General features: G+C 40.8%; 1 protein-coding gene across 1 annotated transcript in view; it reads left to right on the top strand.

The window, feature by feature from the left end:
* The window catches only part of colgalt1a (collagen beta(1-O)galactosyltransferase 1a), a 29,025-nt gene extending 11,981 nt beyond the window's left edge, over nt 1–17,044 (top strand). Inside the window, exons 6-12 of the mRNA XM_062990831.1 lie at nt 4,849–4,968; nt 5,052–5,128; nt 9,831–9,937; nt 11,063–11,195; nt 11,270–11,397; nt 11,486–11,692; nt 14,277–17,044. Coding sequence (XP_062846901.1) covers nt 4,849–4,968; nt 5,052–5,128; nt 9,831–9,937; nt 11,063–11,195; nt 11,270–11,397; nt 11,486–11,692; nt 14,277–14,544 — 1,040 coding nt within the window. The 3' untranslated portion in view covers nt 14,545–17,044. The remainder of the gene's footprint in view (nt 1–4,848; nt 4,969–5,051; nt 5,129–9,830; nt 9,938–11,062; nt 11,196–11,269; nt 11,398–11,485; nt 11,693–14,276) is intronic.
* The last annotated feature ends 3,761 nt before the right edge of the window (nt 17,045–20,805 follow it).

The raw sequence follows: 20,805 nt of genomic DNA, 5'->3' as shown, positions 1-20,805 counted from the left end.
AGGGTCAGCCATTGTACGGCGTTTCTTGAGCCGAGAGGGTTAAGGGTCTTGCTTAAGTGTGCAACAGTGGCAGCAAGGCAGAGCCTGGATTCAAACCCACTAGACTACCACTGTCCCTTATCCTTGTCCTGAAAGGTCTACCCACTAGACTACCACTGTCTCTTATCCTTGTCCTGAAAGCTCTACCCACTAGACTACCACTGTTCCTTATCCTTGTCCTGAAAGGTCTACCCACTAGACTACCACTGTCTCTTATCCTTGTCCTGAAAGCTCTACCCACTAGACTACCACTGTTCCTTATCCTTGTCCTGAAAGCTCTACCCACTAGACTACCACTGTTCCTTATCCTTGTCCTGAAAGCTCTACCCACTAGACTACCACTGTCTCTTATCCTTGTCCTGAAAGCTCTACCCACTAGACTACCACTGTCTCTTATCCTTGTCCTGAAAGGTCTACCCACTAGACTACCACTGTCCCTTATCCTTGTCCTGAAAGCTCTACCCACTAGACTACCACTGTCCCTTATTCTTGTCCTGAAAGCTCTACCCACTAGACTACCACTGTCCCTTATCCTTGTCCTGAAAGCTCTACCCACTAGACTACCACTGTCCCTTATCCTTGTCCTGAAAGGTCTACCCACTAGACTACCACTGTCCCTTATCCTTGTCCTGAAAGCTCTACCCACTAGACTACCACTGTCCCTTATCCTTGTCCTGAAAGCTCTACCCACTAGACTACCACTGTCCCTTATCCTTGTCCTGAAAGCTCTACCCACTAGACTACCACTGTCCCTTATCCTTGTCCTGAAAGCTCTACCCACTAGACTACCACTGTTCCTTATCCTTGTCCTGAAAGGTCTACCCACTAGACTACCACTGTCCCTTATCCTTGTCCTGAAAGCTCTACCCACTAGACTACCACTGTCCCTTATCCTTGTCCTGAAAGCTCTACCCACTAGACTACCACTGTCCCTTATCCTTGTCCTGAAAGCTCTACCCACTAGACTACCACTGTCCCTTATCCTTGTCCTGAAAGCTCTACCCACTAGACTACCACTGTCCCTTATCCTTGTCCTGAAAGCTCTACCCACTAGACTACCACTGTCCCTTATCCTTGTCCTGAAAGCTCTACCCACTAGACTACCACTGTCCCTTATCCTTGTCCTGAAAGCTCTACCCACTAGACTACCACTGTCCCTTATCCTTGTCCTGAAAGCTCTACCCACTAGACTACCACTGTCCCTTATCCTTGTCCTGAAAGCTCTACCCACTAGACTACCACTGTTCCTTATCCTTGTCCTGAAAGCTCTACCCACTAGACTACCACTGTTCCTTATCCTTGTCCTGAAAGCTCTACCCACTAGACTACCACTGTTCCTTATCCTAGTCCTGAAAGCTCTACCCACTAGACTACCACTGTCTCTTATCCTTGTCCTGAAAGCTCTACCCACTAGACTACCACTGTTCCTTATCCTTGTCCTGAAAGCTCTACCCACTAGACTACCACTGTCCCTTATCCTTGTCCTGAAAGCTCTACCCACTAGACTACCACTGTGTCTTATCCTTGTCCTGAAAGCTCTACCCACTAGACTACCACTGTTCCTTATCCTTGTCCTGAAAGCTCTACCCACTAGACTACCACTGTCTCTTATCCTTGTCCTGAAAGCTCTACCCACTAGACTACCACTGTCTCTTATCCTTGTCCTGAAAGCTCTACCCACTAGACTACCACTGTCTCTTATCCTTGTCCTGAAAGCTCTACCCACTAGACTACCACTGTCTCTTATCCTTGTCCTGAAAGCTCTACCCACTAGACTACCACTGTCTCTTATCCTTGTCCTGAAAGGTCAACCCACTAGACTACCACTGCCCCTTATCCTTGTCCTGAAAGGTCTACCCACTAGACTACCACTGTTCCTTATCCTTGTCCTGAAAGCTCTACCCACTAGACTACCACTGTCTCTTATCCTTGTCCTGAAAGCTCTACCCACCAGACTACCACTGTCCCTTATCCTTGTCCTGAAAGGTCTACCCACTAGACTACCACTGTCCCTTATCCTTGTCCTGAAAGCTCTACCCACTAGACTACCACTGTCCCTTATCCTTGTCCTGAAAGGTCTACCCACTAGACTACCACTGTCCCTTATCCTTGTCCTGAAAGCTCTACCCACTAGACTACCACTGTCCCTTATTCTTGTCCTGAAAGCTCTACCCACTAGACTACCACTGTCCCTTATCCTTGTCCTGAAAGCTCTACCCACTAGACTACCACTGTCCCTTATCCTTGTCCTGAAAGGTCTACCCACTAGACTACCACTGTCCCTTATCCTTGTCCTGAAAGCTCTACCCACTAGACTACCACTGTCCCTTATCCTTGTCCTGAAAGCTCTACCCACTAGACTACCACTGTCCCTTATCCTTGTCCTGAAAGGTCTACCCACTAGACTACCACTGTTCCTTATCCTTGTCCTGAAAGCTCTACCCACTAGACTACCACTGTCCCTTATCCTTGTCCTGAAAGCTCTACCCACTAGACTACCACTGTCCCTTATCCTTGTCCTGAAAGCTCTACCCACTAGACTACCACTGTTCCTTATCCTTGTCCTGAAAGCTCTACCCACTAGACTACCACTGTTCCTTATCCTTGTCCTGAAAGCTCTACCCACTAGACTACCACTGTTCCTTATCCTTGTCCTGAAAGCTCTACCCACTAGACTACCACTGCCTCTTATCCTTGTCCTGAAAGCTCTACCCACTAGACTACCACTGTTCCTTATCCTTGTCCTGAAAGCTCTACCCACTAGACTACCACTGTCCCTTATCCTTGTCCTGAAAGCTCTACCCACTAGACTACCACTGTCCCTTATCCTTGTCCTTAAAGCTCTACCCACTAGACTACCATTGTTCCTTATCCTTGTCCTGAAAGGTCTACCCACTAGACTACCACTGTCCCTTATCCTTGTCCTGAAAGCTCTACCCACTAGACTACCACTGTCCCTTATCCTTGTCCTGAAAGCTCTACCCACTAGACTACCACTGTCCCTTATCCTTGTCCTGAAAGCTCTACCCACTAGACTACCACTGTTCCTTATCCTTGTCCTGAAAGCTCTACCCACTAGACTACCACTGTTCCTTATCCTTGTCCTGAAAGCTCTACCCACTAGACTACCACTGTCCCTTATCCTTGTCCTGAAAGCTCTACCCACTAGACTACCACTGTCCCTTATCCTTGTCCTGAAAGCTCTACCCACTAGACTACCACTGTTCCTTATCCTTGTCCTGAAAGCTCTACCCACTAGACTACCACTGTTCCTTATCCTTGTCCTGAAAGCTCTACCCACTAGACTACCACTGTTCCTTATCCTTGTCCTGAAAGCTCTACCCACTAGACTACCACTGTTCCTTATCCTTGTCCTGAAAGCTCTACCCACTAGACTACCACTGCCTCTTATCCTTGTCCTGAAAGCTCTACCCACTAGACTACCACTGTCCCTTATCCTTGTCCTGAAAGCTCTACCCACTAGACTACCACTGTCCCTTATCCTTGTCCTGAAAGCTCTACCCACTAGACTACCACTGTTCCTTATCCTTGTCCTGAAAGCTCTACCCACTAGACTACCACTGTCCCTTATCCTTGTCCTGAAAGCTCTACCCACTAGACTACCACTGTCCCTTATCCTTGTCCTGAAAGCTCTACCCACTAGACTACCACTGTTCCTTATCCTTGTCCTGAAAGCTCTACCCACTAGACTACCACTGTCCCTTATCCTTGTCCTGAAAGCTCTACCCACTAGACTACCACTGTCCCTTATCCTTGTCCTGAAAGCTCTACCCACTAGACTACCACTGTTCCTTATCCTTGTCCTGAAAGCTCTACCCACTAGACTACCACTGTTCCTTATCCTTGTCCTGAAAGCTCTACCCACTAGACTACCACTGTTCCTTATCCTTGTCCTGAAAGCTCTACCCACTAGACTGCCACTGTTCCTTATCCTTGTCCTGAAAGCTCTACCCACTAGACTACCACTGTTCCTTATCCTTGTCCTGAAAGCTCTACCCACTAGACTACCACTGTCCCTTATCCTTGTCCTGAAAGCTCTACCCACTAGACTACCACTGTCCCTTATCCTTGTCCTGAAAGCTCTACCCACTAGACTACCACTGTGTCTTATCCTTGTCCTGAAAGCTCTACCCACTAGACTACCACTGTTCCTTATCCTTGTCCTGAAAGCTCTACCCACTAGACTACCACTGTTCCTTATCCTTATCCTAAAAAACATACTGTAGAATAAAGCATATGATTGGCTACAATTTAACATAGCATCACCTACTATCCTTTACCAAATTTGGTTTACATCCTGTATCATCCAAGTGTCTTGTTCCCACCATTAAGACCTTGATCACCCAATATTTACTATACCATTACAACCCTGACCACCGAATTCTTATTCTATCCGCATGGCCTTGAAAACTTTTGCAAACATGTAAATCATTGGCTACTGTGTTTAATAAACACCAAGAGTTTATTCTCTGTAGATTCTCTGCAAATGTCAAATGTCTCTGCAAAAGAGTCAAACGCTATTTATCAAAAAATGCAACTGATAAAATATATATGTAATGAAATTAAACCAGTAATCACATTAACCTTCAGGGATTTTTTTTGCTTTTGCAGAGTAATGGCTTATTTAAACCAAACCAATCAGAATCAGACATTCAGTTAAAGCTAACCCTTTTAAAGTGATGTAATGATCTCTGGATGTCTGCATTTTGTGAAATGTCCTTATAATATACAAACCTGAGCAGAGTGTCAAAACTAAAATACTACTTGTTTTGTTTTCTGCATGTTCAGATGTGCAGATGTTCGTGTGTAACAAAGAGACTTATGGCTTTTTGCCCGTCCCCTTGCGCTCCCACAACAGTCTTCAGGATGAGGCAGACAGCTTTCTACACACGGTGCTGGAGGTCAATGGTAAGTCATCTGGCTAAAAGCATGTTTATGTAATTGGAGGCCTACTCTGTCATACCTAACCTTCTGTCTTCTGTCATACGTAGTGCGACATCCTCCTGTGGAGCCCTCCAAATTTCTCCTCCCTCCTGTCAAACAACCTGATAAGATGGGCTTTGATGAGGTATGATGTAGTACATTTTATGGACTGACAATGCATCAGGCTTTAATACTCAGTAGGCTTCAATTTAAGTTTAAATACAGTTAGAGTAAATAAAATAGAATGAAATAAAAATATTGACTATGTAATGGCAATTACTATTATACAGCAGTTTGACAAACTACAACAATATAAACAAACACTATATATACTATGTATATACATAAGTGTGTACTATTTATCCATTGTGAGGGACAGCCTGTGTATTCTTCTATTGTTATGCAGTCTGATGGCATTGGGCACTTAGCCAATCTTTATTATTCTGAAACGAAAAAAATATACACATGGGTCACAGGTGGTGTTTAGGTTTGCTCCCTTGGCCTTTACACACTGAAACTCCTCCATATTCCTTGAATTGTTTAATGATATTATGCACTATAGATGAAGAAATTTGCAAATCCTTCTATTGTTGTATTTAAGCATTTCAAACATTTTCTCATGCATTTGTTGAAAAACTGGAGATTATCTGCCCATCTTTGCTCCTCAAGATTATGATTACCTGTTGACATCATCTGTTTCAAATTATGTTATTTATTTTTTACCTCATTAGTTGCCGTAAATTAGCAAGAAATCCTGACTTTTTGGAATGTGTTGCAGGCCTGAAATGCAGGAATGGAGGTATATTGCCAAATAAAATGAAGTTGACCAAATATATTTGGTTCATACTGTCTGCAATGAAAGTAAATTTAATAAACACTGCGTTTTAATAGCATTTTCAATACTGTCCCAACTTTTTCTGATTTGGGGTTGTATATACACAGATTAGTCATAACATTAAAACCACCTCCTTGTTTCTACACGCATTGTTCATTTTATCCATCTGTTTCTCTGCATGCTTTGTTACCCCCAAATGGTGGATCATTTTGAGCACTGCAGTGACACTGACATTGTAGTGGTATGTTAGTGTGTTGTGTTAAGACACAGCAATGCTGATGGAGTTTTTAAACACCTCACTGTCACTGCTGGACTGATAATAATCCACCAACCAAAAATATATCCAGCCAACAGCACCCTGTGGGCAGCGTCCTATGTCCACTGATGAAGATCTCAAAGATGACCAACTCAAACAGCAGCAATAGATGAGCGATCGTCTCTGACTTTACATCTACAAGGTGGACCAACTAGGTAGGAGTGTCTAATAGAGTGGACAGTGAGTGGACACTGTATTTAAAAACTCCAGCAGTGCTGCTGTGTCTGATCCACTAATACCAGCACAACACACACTAACACACCACCACCATGTCAGTGTCACTGCAGTGCTGAGAATGATCCACCACCCAAATAATACCTGCTCTGTGGTGGTCCTGGGAGAGTCCTGACCATTGAAGAACAGGGTGAAAGCAGGTATGTAGAGAAACAGATGGACTACAGTCAGTAATTGTAGATCTTCAAAGTGCTTCTATATGGTAAGTGGAGCTGGTAAAATGGACAGTGCTGATCCGTGTATATACACACATACAAATATTGAAACAGTAAGTATCAAACCTTGCATTGTTTTCAGTTATACACCCCATTTTCCAGAAAAACAATTGGGACATTTTGTAAAATGCAATTAAAAGAAAAATCTATGGTTTATTCATTCACTTGAACCTTGATTTAACTGACAAGAAGAAAGAAAATATGTCCAATGTTTTCACTGATTAACTTTATTGTATTTTGTTAATAGAAACATTTGAAATTTGATGCCTACAACACACAATAAAGTCTTTCACAGGGTTTGGAACAAAGTGGTGAGCCAAGACCCATCATTGTTTGTACAGACTGAGCCTTTGGTGAATTTTTCTTTTATTGGAGTCAATTAAATTCTGCATGTGCTTATATTCATTCCTTTTATTGCCTTTCACAGAATATCCTAACGTACCTAACTGGAAATAGGGTTTGTTAATCCAGGTCTAAAATGATTTGTCTGTCTGTTGTGATTTACATTTTTGATTACTTTCCAATACTTTTTGGAATTAGGTTTGTTTATAGACAAGGAGCTCAGAGTTAAGCTAAAATATAAAATAAATAATTTTAAGGTGGGCTCCTGCAATGTGAGTAGCTTGTTTAAATTGCATGTTTTGGAGCACTTGGCCCAGTCAGCACACAGAGATAGATCTATGGTGTCTGGGATTCTGGCTTTGATGTGTGCCATGATAAGCCTCCCAAAGCACTTCATTATGATGGGCATGAGTGTAGAGGGATGGTAGGTATTTAGACATGTGTTAACAGATTTTTTTAGAAACAGGTATAATTGTGGTGATTTTGAAGCAGGTGGGTGAAGTAGCTTGTGCCACGTTTTAAGATGCCTGCATAGCCCAGCTCCTCACCTGCAGCTCTGAGTGGAGGTGCATTTAACTTGTATGTGTACCAATGTTATTATAAAAAGAGGTGTGAATCCCTAAAGTTTTACATTCTAATGTAACAACATTTTCTAACAAGAAATATTTTGGTTCTTTTTTGTCACTGCTACTACATCTTTTAAAAGAGAGTGTAGGCAAGGTGGAGTGGATGGCGCAGTGTGGCAGGGGTGATAGCTTGTGATAGATCTGCCAGAGTGTTCAAGCTTCAGACAGATATAAACTTTTTTTAATGTATGCACTTTCATTAATACATTTATGCCCTCTGTACTCCTCCACCGCTCATGCCGACGCTTCAAGCGGGCAGTAGGAGTCAGTGTTGGCACAACAATTACGGGCACAATGCAGTAACACTACCCAGACAGGATGCCAGTCCAACATAAGTCCTTGGCCATCCCCCCTTCTTCCTCATGCATAGTCATTTATGTCTGTATGTAGACACCCGACTGGAGTTTTACCCCGAAAAATAATAATAAAAAAACACACAAGAAAAGCGAAAAAAAACGTAATATTTTCACAATGATTGAGAGGAACGTGGAGAGACGCTTCAGTACGTGTCACTAAAGGAGCGTCATCAAACTAACAGGGAAACGTCGGAAACATTTACTCTGCACTTATTACAGACAAATAAATCCATTAAAGTATTTTAATGATTTGAAGGATTAATGTCAAACTATTTTTATACAAACACATTAAATACTACAAATCATATTTTTTTTTAATAACTTTTGTATTTATTTTCCATGAATTTTAAAGTTTCAATAAAGTATGAAAAAAAAGTCAAACATTTATAATGGAGATGAATACATCTATAAAGATTTAGATATAATTTTTTTTTAGCATTTTTATATACAAACAATCAATGTTTCTCACCTACTACAAACCTTGTTTTTATATTTGTTTTCTAATAATTTTATTGTGCAAATAAATACATCTATTAAAATCTTGTATAATTTCATTAATTAATGTCAAACTATTTTTATATACAAAATTAATGTCCCTTACCTCCTACAAAGCTTTTTTTTTTTTAATATTTTATATTTAATTTATATTAAAATATAATAAAGATCAGTAAATCCAAAATAAGTGTGATGATCATTTGTAAAAAAAAAAAACATGTGATTTTGATCAAAATGCTACAAATGTGCTCATTCATACAAAACTGTCAAGAAAGATATTTACAAAAATATTAAAAATGTGACTTTCAAATATTGAAACCGATTTAGATTAATAGAGATAAATAATGTTACATGTTGAAATATATGTTTCCTACCATGGTAAATTGTTGTTAATAATTTTTCTGAGGAATCATTAACATATGATCAGACAGTCTCTACATATATATGAATATTGATAATAATAATAATAATAATAATATCATTAAAGGTGAACCGTGCAACTTTATGTTTTTCAGGAAGTTTGTATCACCAAGTAGCCCTTCGTATTATTCAGTAGTCTTGAAGTAGCTCTCGGTCTGGAAAAGGTTGGTGACCCCTGCTCTAGACAAACTGCTTTTCTCTGCATGGTCAGATAACCTGTGAGATGACTGTGGCTTCAGGTTATTGATTTTCAAATGTGCAATGTAAGATGTGTTCAGGCAGGAAGTCATGGGTGGTAGCACACATCTAGAATTGTGTATGTTTTTTTTAGCTGATCATATGCTCTACCACATATGGTGGGGGTTGGGGTTAGTCTGTAGATGTTTTTGGCAAACTTTATGCCAGTTTGTGTCTTGCTGCTCTTATGTTGCCTCTTGCAAGTTTTGAAGCTAGGAGAGTGGTCCTCACCAACCATCCAGAGTATCAATGTGATTGTTGTTGGTATATTTCTATGTTTTATTCTGTATATGAGTGAAGTATGTAGAAGTGAGGTCAGGGTCGGCGTGGGTCTGGTTTCGCCCAGAGTGTGAATTATAAAGTAACAATTGAGAGAGTCAACAGAGCCACAGAAGGCATTAGATTAGGCAACTGCATATTCATGAATGCTAACATCAGCTAGTTTCTAAGTTTTGACTGAAGTTACAGTTTAGCTAACTAACAACCCCCTACCACCCAACTGTTGTTTTTACTACTTTTTGGGGGGTCCAAGTATTTAACTATTAATTAACCATTGTTTCATCCAAACAAATGCAGGAGCAAAGCATTAATAAATCCTGAACAGGCCATGTGATATACGTTGACATACTTGTGCACCTACTTACACCTTGGGGCAATTTACAGTAGCCAACCCACATTCTGCAGGATTTAAGAAGAAGAGTTTCAAGTACCATATGTAGACTACAGTATGCAGTGACTGTACAAGTGTGTGTTTATTGTGAATGGGTGCAGGTGTTCATGATAAACCTGGAGCGTCGGACTGATAGGAGGGAACGGATGCTCAGGGCGCTACACGAGCAGGAGATTGAGTTCAAAATCATACCTGCTGTCGATGGCAAGTAAGTTCATTTTTCTTTCCTATGTGTTTTGTTAAAGTCAAAAGTTTTCATATACTTGTAAAGAACATGCAGGTAATTGCAATGTTTGTAGTTCAGTAATGGATTTAAGCATTCTCTTTCCATGACTGAATGATTGGATCACATAATATCCAAAATTGTCCAAAAAGGGAATAAAATGTTATTTATGCTGGGGTATTAATTTACATACAGTACTTTAGATTATTTACCTGGTGATGTAGAAAAATCTTTAATGTGCGTTTTAATGCGTTTCAGCCACGGTGATTGCTAACAGGTGTAATGAATCAATTGTATAAAGTAATTATATGCCTCCAACTATGCAGCAACAGTTTAGGGAAGGCCCATTCCTGTTCCAGCATGATTGTTCCCTGTGTACAAAGCAATGTCTATGAAGAAAAGTTTGGTTTAAAGAATCTCCAGTGGCCTTCACTGAGCCCTGACTTCGGCCCCACTGAACAGCTTTGGAATGAACAGGGACATCAGTTGACACTTGACCAACATCAGTGCCCAGCCTTACAAATGCTCCTATGACTGAATGGGCACAAATTTCAGACACATGGCTGCTGTTATAGCAGAAAAGATCACATAAAGGTCACACTATTTTAATACCATTTGTTTTCGAAATAGGAGGTCCAGCAAACTTATAGTCATGTGTCCAAATACTTTTGGCCAGATAGTGTAACTCTAGTGGGATTGTACCAATTGGAAAAATACATGGAAAAGTGGTCTTTCAACAAGTTTGGAAAGACATCCATGGAAATGATCAAATGTAATCCAAGAACCACAAACAAATGGTTACAATTATGTAACATTTTATGTCACCATATTAATAATTTAGTGCTGTTTATGTAAAATTTTGACCCAGTTAATTGGCAAAATCCATGGAATAGACTTAAATTACTGAATTACTGATCATTCATTCCAATAACAATCTAATTTTTTTTTCTGCTAGAAGATGTTTTAGTCCCAGTGAGAAATATAAAAAGGCTATAAGAGAGGCTATTAGAAATAAAAATAACTTTTTATATCTTATAACCCAGCATTTACAAAATCAGTTGGTTGCACTTTCCCAAACTGATTTTACATAATTGCTGTATTTTTCATTAGAGCCATGAATGTGACTGAGATCCATGATATGGGGATCCACATGCTGCCGGGCTACAGTGACCCCTACCATGGCAGACCTTTAACGAAAGGGGAGCTGGGATGCTTCCTTTCTCACTACAAGATATGGAAAGAGGTAGGTTTTACACCCAAACCCTCTTCATCTGACTGTGTGTGGAAGGTGCTGATTGGCTAAGCTTTGCTTCACAGATTGTGGATCGTGGTCTTAAAAGCTCACTGGTGATCGAAGACGACCTGAGGTTTGAGATCTTCTTCAAGCGGCGACTGCAGAACCTGATGAGCGAGGTGGAGAAAGAGGGGCTTGACTGGGACCTGATGTAAGTATGCTTTTGTCCCGAACGTACTTAGAGCAGCCAGATGTGTTTATTTGTGGCTGAAATGTTTCTTTTTTGTGGTCTTTTACAGTTATATTGGCAGAAAGAGGATGCAGGTGGACCACCCAGAAAAATCTGTTCCCAACATACACAACCTAGTGGTAGCGGATTATTCCTATTGGACCCTGGGATATATGATGTCGTTACAGGGAGCTAAAAAGCTGCTGAACGTAGAGCCACTTAGCAAAATGCTGCCTGTGGATGAATTCCTTCCTGTCATGTACAATAAACATCCTGTGTGAGTTTCACAGCTGGAGAAGAACACACACACACATCTACAGCAGTGCTGCACACTCTACCTTTTTTGGAGACATACAGTCAAAACAATTAACTTGCATAGCTGACTTTACATTTTAATGTTTTACTACCACTTTAGTCTGGTCAGGGTCATGCCTGGACCAGCTTTCCCAGAAACTTTAACACTATTTACTGCTGCACCAGCCAAGTGCCTATTCTCATTATTTATATTATATATTATAACTCGACGTCCCTTAAACTCGAAATCTTTGAAATACGACACCCTTTGTTGAGAAATGTGTACCCTTTAAACTCGACGTTTTCCTTAAACTCGCGAGCTAAACTAAGGGGTCAGCATTAGGGCGCATTCACATGAGAAGCAGCAAACCTCTTTTGCGCTGCTGTGCCGTTGTTTCCTGTGAAGTGTGGCAATGCTGCTTAGCTTGCCCCTGTGCTTTCCTAAGCGGCGCACACTGCGCAATTTTACCACGTTTTTTATTTTTTTCAATTGTATTTGTGTTTTTTTTATTATATTATTATATTTGTGTTATTTTCAGTGTGTATGTGTCAAAAAGAACACCATTATTTTATACTAGCTTAAAATATATGCAGTTCCACAGACCATGGAACACATTAACAGGTTTTCCATACATCCTTATGGGAAAAAAAATACACCAATACAATTAAAACTCAACGCAACTCCGAGAACCAATTGACGTCGAGTTTCACGGTACCACTGTAAAAATAAATATTCACAACTAAGCGACTATAGGTGCAATCAACACTTACCTCAAAGTCGCTCAGGTGGCGCAGCGGTAAAATACACTAGCACACCAGAGCTGGGCTTTCGAATACATCATATTGAATCTCAGCTCTGCCATCCAGCTGGCCTGGGCGGCCACATGAACAACGATTGGCTGTTGTTCAGGGATGGGAAAGCCGGACCAGGGTTCCTCATAACTGGTGCAATTACAACCTCTGCTGGCTGATTGATGGCGCCTGCGCAGAGTTGAGAAATAATGCTGATCAGGGTGTGGCTCTCCGACACCAGGCTGATCCGCATATGAACTCACCTTGTGCAGGTGAAAAGATGCAGCCAGTACTATACACGTGTTGGAGGGGGGAAGCTGAGCTCCTTAGTCAGCAGTGAAAAATTGTATTGGTAGAGGTAGAATAGTCAGCTAACCTTCATGTTTTTGAAAGTGCCTAAAGGACAAAAATGACTTGAATATGGAAGAAACGTGACAGGACATGACAAGATGTAAGAATTGAATCAAGGGCAGCTGTAGCCTAGTGGATAAGGTACGGGACTAGTAATCAGAAGGTTCCCGGTTCAACTCCCTCCACTGCCAGGTTGCCACTGTTGGGCCCTTGAGCAAGGCCTTTAACCCTCAATTGCTTAGATTGTATACTGTCACAACTGTAAATCGCTTTAGGATAGAAAGTGTTGTGAAATGCCAAAAATGTAAATGTATAGCCTAAAGTCAAGTCAAATTTATTTGTATAGCGCTTTTTACAATGAACATTGTCTTAAAGCAACTGTACAGAATCCAGGACCACCAGACAAAAAAACCCTATTGAGCAAGCCGAGGATGACAGTGGCACTCCCTTAAAATTACAGGAAGAAACCTTGAGAGGAACCAGACTCAGCAGGGACCCCCATCCTCTTTAAGTGGCCTGGAGGATACTTTAAATAAATAGGATTTACACAAATTATACAAACTCAAAATTAAATTGAACTGAAAGTTTTAACTAGCAAAAAATAATTGGAGTTCTTCATTATTCAGTCCAGCCTGTGATAAAGTCCGTTGTAAGTTCTGGACATTTTTGGTGCAAACATGCCAGGGGTCCATCCCATCTAGTAGGAGCAGCACTGTTGGCACTGCAGTCTCGACCTGCGGTCTTTAACCTCGAGAGGGTAAACAGGTTTCCATCAGAACCACCTCGTTGTAAAACAACAGAAGATGTAGTTACAATGTGAAATCGTTAAGAGTAAAATGTCAGTTTTACAAAGAGTAGCTTTAGACTCCGGCACCCCTAATTATTACAGCATAACTAAGTTTGCTTGTGTAGTTTGACAAGACTAATCAAAAACCTGAGTAAATAAATATGTTTTCAATCTAGACTTGAACATCGAGTCCCGGACACAAAGAACTGTTTGTGTTGTATTCGTTCTACCAGCTGCACCCCTGATTGTGCATAAACAGTTTTCTAAAAGAAAAACCCAAAATCATATGTTCACCTCTAACGTAGTGTTATCTTCAAATTATACTTTATTTAATTATATATAGGGGTGACGTTCCTTATGATGGATGTGCGTCCTGTTTAGGGTGTTTTCACGCCTTGCATGTAGTGTTTTAGCCATAAAAATTATTCTGGTTGCTGGTATTATTTGACTGGAGTATTTTTATAGAGCTGACTGATTCAGCTCCTGTCCAGCATCAAAGAAAAAACTATTGTAACATCAAACATGTCCAAGCTGATAAACTACTTTTGGATTAAGGTGGAAATTGTGTGTGTTTAGTGTTGGGTGAAGCTGCTTATTTAATACTAACACGTCTGATCTTTAATCATCGTGTTTGCAGCTCAGATTACATGGAGCAGTTTGAGACGAGAGATCTGAAGGCGTTCTCTGCCGAGCCGCTGCTGGTCTACCCGACTCACTACACTGGCGAGCCGGGCTACGTCAGCGACACGGAGACGTCCACCGTCTGGGACAACGATACGGTACGCACAGACTGGGACAGGAAACGGTCACGCAAGACTCACGAGCAGGATAAGATCAGCACAGAGGCGCAGAATTCGGACGTGCTGCAGTCACCTTTAGACAGCACTGCCAGGGATGAGCTCTGACATGACACCTGTGGAGACATTTTATAAACACTGCCACACATTTTGGGACTTTTGACTGACCAAATAATGACTTTTCATGTGTTTATTGTGTTAAACCTAAGTGTTTGTCCCGCTAGATGATCATATGAGCGTTTGATTAGCAGTATCAGAAAGAGCACTCCATTTTTTTGTGACATTCTTTGGCTGCTGATAAAGTAGTCATAGAATGTTTTAATTTGGCACTATTAGTGTTTTTCCTTGTTTTTTTGCATGATGGTAAAGTTTTTGAACATTATATTGCCTATCTATTCAACCATGTGGCATGGTTATGTATTAAGGAGGGAGCAAAAACATAACATAGTTCACTTTCTTAGGTCCCAGATGCCAGGTGTCCCAATTCAGCCTGTTGAGCTTAGAGCTGGGTGATATGGCAGAAATATCACAGTGCAGTTTGAAAGACCTTATTAAAATCTGTAAGGTTTAGCTAATAGCCAGTATTCCCAGTGGTGTTTGCCTTTTCAGTGCCATTGCAAGCTGGGGATGGGAATCCAAGAGAGCCCAATTGGCACTGATTTTAAAGTAATGACACACTTGTCACCCTTATTAAGGTAACACCAGCCAATCATGTTTTTTGAACAGCAGTGATGATGAGTTTAAATAAATCATTCTAATGAACTAACAAGTGTATGTAGCACCCAAGCAATGTTTAACTAATACAACTGAATTTAATCTTGCTAATCTTTTAACAGAAGTGTTTTAAAATTAAAGTGTCTTAAGGCCGCTCAGGTGGCGCAATGGTAAAAAACGCTAGATGGGGTATCGAATCTCAGCTCCGCCATCCGGCTGGGCTGGGTGGCCACATGGACAATGATTGGCTGTTGTTCAGGGATCAGGATTCCTCATAACTGGTGCAATTACTACCTCTGCTGGCCAATTGATGCTGCCTGTGCAGAGTTGGGGAATAATGCTGATCAGGGTGTGGCTCTCTTTGCACAAAGTTTTTTTTTTTTTTGTATGTGTGTGGATACATCTCCTAATTAAAGATTAAGGTGTTTTAGCCACATCAGGTGGCACAGCAGTAAAGCACACTAGCACACCAGGGCTGATATCTCGAACTCGCAAGTTTTAATCTCAGCTCGGCTACTGGCAGGTTGTGACACCTATACGGACGATGATTGGCTCGTCCGAGGATGACCGCTACAATGACAACATCTGCTGACTGATTGATGATGCCTGCACAATGAGACAGGAGATAATCGAGATTGGTGCATGTCTGTGCAATATGGATCTCTATATGAGCTCACCTCGTGCAGAAGAATCGGTCGGCTGCTCCACATGTGGAGGTCGCGTGCGATACTCATGACCCTTTTCATTTAGGAGTGGAAGTCAGCAGCAGTAGAGAAAGCGAGATGTGATTGAGTGATTGGATTGGACTAGATTGGGAGGAAAATTGGGCAAAATGCATTTAAAAAAAAATAATATGCCTTGGGGGCAGCACAGTGGCTCAGTGGGTAGCACTGTCGCCTCACAGCAAGAAGGTCCTGGGTTTGATCCCCAGGCGGCGCAGACCGGGTCCTTTCTGTGTGGAGTCTGCATGTTCTCCCCGTTTCTGCGTGGGTTTCCTAATTGAGTGAGTGAGTGAGTGAGTGAGTGAGTGAGTGAGTGAGTGAGTGAGTGAGTGAGTGAGTGAGTGAGTGAGTGAGTGAGTGAGTGAGTGAGTGAGTGAGTGAGTGAGTGAGTGAGTGAGTGAGTGAGTGAGTGAGTGAGTGATGTGCCTTGGTATGGCATATGGCCACTTTTAAAACTGGTCCAAGCTGCAATAAAGTGTCTCGTGGCTTCTAAAGTGGGTGGGAATTTAAGGATCTTTGCAAAAAGACACGATTGCTTTCCATTGTTTTTGATCCAGTTAGTACAGGCAGTTATATTTTGCATTAAGTTACATTATAATAATTTAGAGCATAAGTAGCTGCAAGGCCCCAAAGTACTCTTAAAATAAAAATAACATATAATTAAAATATTGCCATATCACCCAGTCCAAACTAAGCTCACTAAGCTCATTATTAGTGGCTACATTATAAGAAAAATCATAAAATATCCTCAAAGATTTAGTTCAGATTTAGATTTAGTTTTTGTAGCGTCTCTGTTTTTTGGTTTGTTTGTTTTTTTGCTCTGTGATAAAAAAAACCCCTAATTGTCAAACTATAAATGTTTTGTACCTAATGTGCCTTAAAAATGTAGATGAAATACAATCCTAAATAATGTGAGATGTTGTCTCTTGTTATAATGAATACAATTCTTAGCCCCTTGGTAGTATACAGCTGTAGGTTTCTGGGTTTAACCTTCGTTTCCTATCTGTGTGGATTTGTGGTGTGTATTATTTTTTTCTCGCACCTCAAAAACATTGGCTTTTTTAAATAGGCTTTATGTAAAAACAAGTAAAAATACGTTTGTGTGCTACTCTGCAATGGGCTGGTGCTCAATGCAGGGTGTGAAACCCTTGTTCATAAAACCATTGCAACTTGCTCTTAAATCTTATTTCACTTAAATTTGGATGCATGTGAAATTTTTGTCCTGATAGAACATCCAGCCAGAGTTTTATCTTCTCGGATACAGTTTTAGAAGTATATATGTCATATATACACATATACAGTACAATTAAATTCTTTTTTCGCACATCCCAGCTTGTTTGGAAGCTGGATCAGAGTGCAGGATTACTGTACGGCAACCCTGGAGCAGACAAGGTTAAGGGCCTTGCTTAAGGGCCCAACAGTGGCTGGATTTAAACCGACAGTCTTCCGATTGATAGCCCAAAGCTCTACCCACTAGGCCATGGGTTTTCAAACTTTTTGGACATGTGCCGACCTTGAACTTGCACCACTCTGTGGTAATATCCAGTTTAATTAAGCCTCTGACCAGTAAGGAAAGCGAGTCACACAAAATGTTCCAGTAGCTGGTGTTTATTCAAAACTGCAGCATTCATTAATAACAGTAAAAACAGAGAACTGACTGATGAGAGAAACTCAGAACATGCACAAGATTCGCTTCATACTAATCGACTCCTGAATCACTTAATAGCGATATAGTGAACAGAGTGTCTCCCACTATACACCTCTCTTAAAGACACACACACACACACACACTCCTGTCCTATAACAGCAGTCACTGCTTTTGTCACAGATTTATCTTCACTGTTTTATTTTTTAAGCCGTATTTTTAAGTTTTGCCAGCCAATGGTCCTTTTTTCAGACTGAGCTGGATAACATTAACCATGCCTGTGTGCGTGGTCAGCGTGATTAATCAAATATGTCTCCTGTGGGTGAAAAATGATTTGCTTTTTTATTTTAGAAGTAAAATTCTCGTAATGTTGCGCCCCCCTGGACAGTTACTCGTGAAATTTACAGCTACTTCAAGGAGAATGTGTTGCCATATTTTGCCATTCGGCAAAATTCAGAGTGACTTACAGAAGTGCTTCCTTAGTAATCAGTTCCCTACTTTTGTACAAACAAACAACAGGTTAAGAACACAAATTTGCTGAAACCATGTTAGAACAAATGACTGGGTAGAAAAGTATATTTTAAGAAGGATAGAAGATTAGTAAGCGCAGATAAGTTTTCCCACTAGTGTTTAGTAGAGGTGATGAAGATGTTTGTCTTTTGAAGATGGCGAGAGACTCGGACTGTTCGAACAGACAGCGGAAGTTCATTCAACCATCTGGGTGCTGGTACAGAACAGTCTTGATGCCTATCTTTCTCAAGTTGTGATTGGTTGATCAGGATGAGCTAGACTTGTGGCTTGATTTGTCCATGGAACAGAACTGGGTTTCTGAACTTCAGAACTGGGAACAGAACTCCATTCCATGTAAGAAGCCATCCTGTGTCATACTGAATCAGTTCTGATGTTGATTCCAGTGTTGAAGAGGGAAGGATTTACTACAGTATATCAATAGCAGCAAATGGGTCAAAAAGAATCAAGACTGATTAGATTTGCTTTAGGCTTTATGTTTTGTTTTTGCTGCCTTACTATCTGTAATAACTGCCAATGAACACCTTAAAATTTTAAATCGTATGTATATATCAGTAAGTTACAAAAATAATGTCTTTTTGCTAAGGTTTTAAAGCTTCTGTGGGGTTTAAAAGTACACTAACACAATAAACCAAACTCTTGAGTTTGCTGTGCAAAACTACTAACTAGAAAGGAAGTGATGGACTTAGCTGGTGGTATCTCAGTTTTTTTTGTACCCCAAACTGCTGTCTGTAGTGTTTATGTGCACATCATGATGTGTTATCATGTTTAACAAAACATGGGCATTTACTTAAAATTGCCTCCACTCTTTTGGGAAGGCTTTTCTCTATGTTTAATTGTAAGTCTGTGGGAATTTGTGCTCATTTTGTCAAAAGAGCACTTTTGAGGTTAGTGCTAATGTTTGTCCTGAGTTTAATTCTTAAATTTGCTTACTGTCTGCATGAAGTACAGAATGGTCTTTCTTCCTTCCTTTATAAAAATATAAAAAAAATACAATACGTAAATTGCCCCTTTGTGTGAGTAATGGGTCAATGGGTCTGTTCGAAAACCTAGTGAGCTCCCTTGTCTACTGCCTACCTAGGCAGCTGCCTAAGTTGAGAGGATTCTAATGAGACATTGACTTATAATGCAGATTATTCACATACACTACTTAGACAGCGATTATGTCACCTTAGTTTTAGCTTACTGAGCTAACACAGTTAGCCTCAGGCCATTTAAGCCAATGAGCTGAGGCAACACTACCCGCTAGCATGCCAGGTGTACATGGTCTGCAACAATGCTTAGGTAGGTGGTACGTGTCAAAGTAACATCCACATGGATGGCAGGACCCAAGGTTTCCCAGCAGAACATTTCCCAAAGCATCACACTGCCTCCGCTGGCATGCCTTCTTCCCATAGTGCATCCTGGTGCCATGTGTTCCCCAGGTAAGCAACGCACACACACCCGGCCATCCACCTGATGTAAAAGAAAACGTGGTTCATCAGACCAGGCCACCTTTTTCCATTGTTCCGTGGTCCATTGTTGGTGCTTTCGGCAGTGGACATGGTTCAGCATGGGCACCCTGACTGGTCTGCTGCTGTGCAGCCCCATACGCAACAAACTCTGATGCACTGTATTCTTTCACCTTTCTATCAGAACCAGCATTAACTTCTTCAGCAATGTGAGCTACAGTAGTTGGATCAGACCACACGGGCCAACCTTCGCTCCCTACGTGCATCAAGTGAGCCTTGGCCGCCCATGACCCTGTCGCCGGTTTACCACTGTTCCTTCCTTGGACCACTTTTTTTAGATACTGACCACTGCAGACCGGGAACACACCACAAGAGCTGCAGTTTTGGAGATGCTCTGACCCAGTCGTCTAGCCATCACAGTTTGGCCCTTGCTCAAATCCTTACGCTCACCCATTTTTCCTGCTTCTAACATATCAACTTTGAGGATAAAATGTTCACTTGCTGCCTAATATATCCCACCTACTAACAGGTGCCGTGATGAAGAGATAATCAGTGTTATTCACTTCACCTGTCAGTGGTCATGTTATGCCTAGTCGGTGTATATCCTCTCTTGTGGATTCTCAATCTCCTATCACTGAACTGGTTTTTAATTGGGTTCAGGTCATAGGACTGGTAATTCGGACATATGTCTTGAATCTTTGTCCTGATGTAAGGCTGAACCATGACACACTTTTAGCTTCCTGCCTAAAACTTGATTTTACCCTCCCTCCTGTATATGGGGGTAAAGATTACTTACAGGTACCTATCTAACTTGTCTAGGTTTATACAGCTGTTTTTAGTTACTTCTTATTCATTGTATTTTCAAGCATGCAGCTATTTAAAATATCATTTTAATATCAATTGCATGAGTTCTGAAAGTCAACACACTTCCCCATGTTTATAAATGGCTAAGAGAATTAGGACTCTGAGTCATATCATATTTAAATTCTAGTGAAACAAGAAGTGAACAATGACTATAAAGAGTTCCTAATCACTCAGTTAAACTGGAAAAATAAAAAAGAAACCTGTTATAATTACTATCACCTCTAGAACAACAACCAAACAATTAAGATTCATGTGTATTATTATTAAGTGCCTGATCTGTAATAACAGAGTTCAGTGTTCTATTCTTCTATACGTATTTACAAATAAGATGTTGGTGGTTCATCTTACACTGATCAGCCATAACATTAAAACCACCTCCTTGTTTCTACACTCACTGTCCATTTTATCAGCTCCACTTACCATATAGGAGCACTTTGTAGTTCTA

Source organism: Trichomycterus rosablanca, chromosome 2 (genome assembly GCF_030014385.1).
Source record: "Trichomycterus rosablanca isolate fTriRos1 chromosome 2, fTriRos1.hap1, whole genome shotgun sequence".
Lineage (NCBI taxonomy): Eukaryota > Metazoa > Chordata > Actinopteri > Siluriformes > Trichomycteridae > Trichomycterus > Trichomycterus rosablanca.
This window is presented reverse-complemented; position numbering and strand designations above follow the sequence as displayed.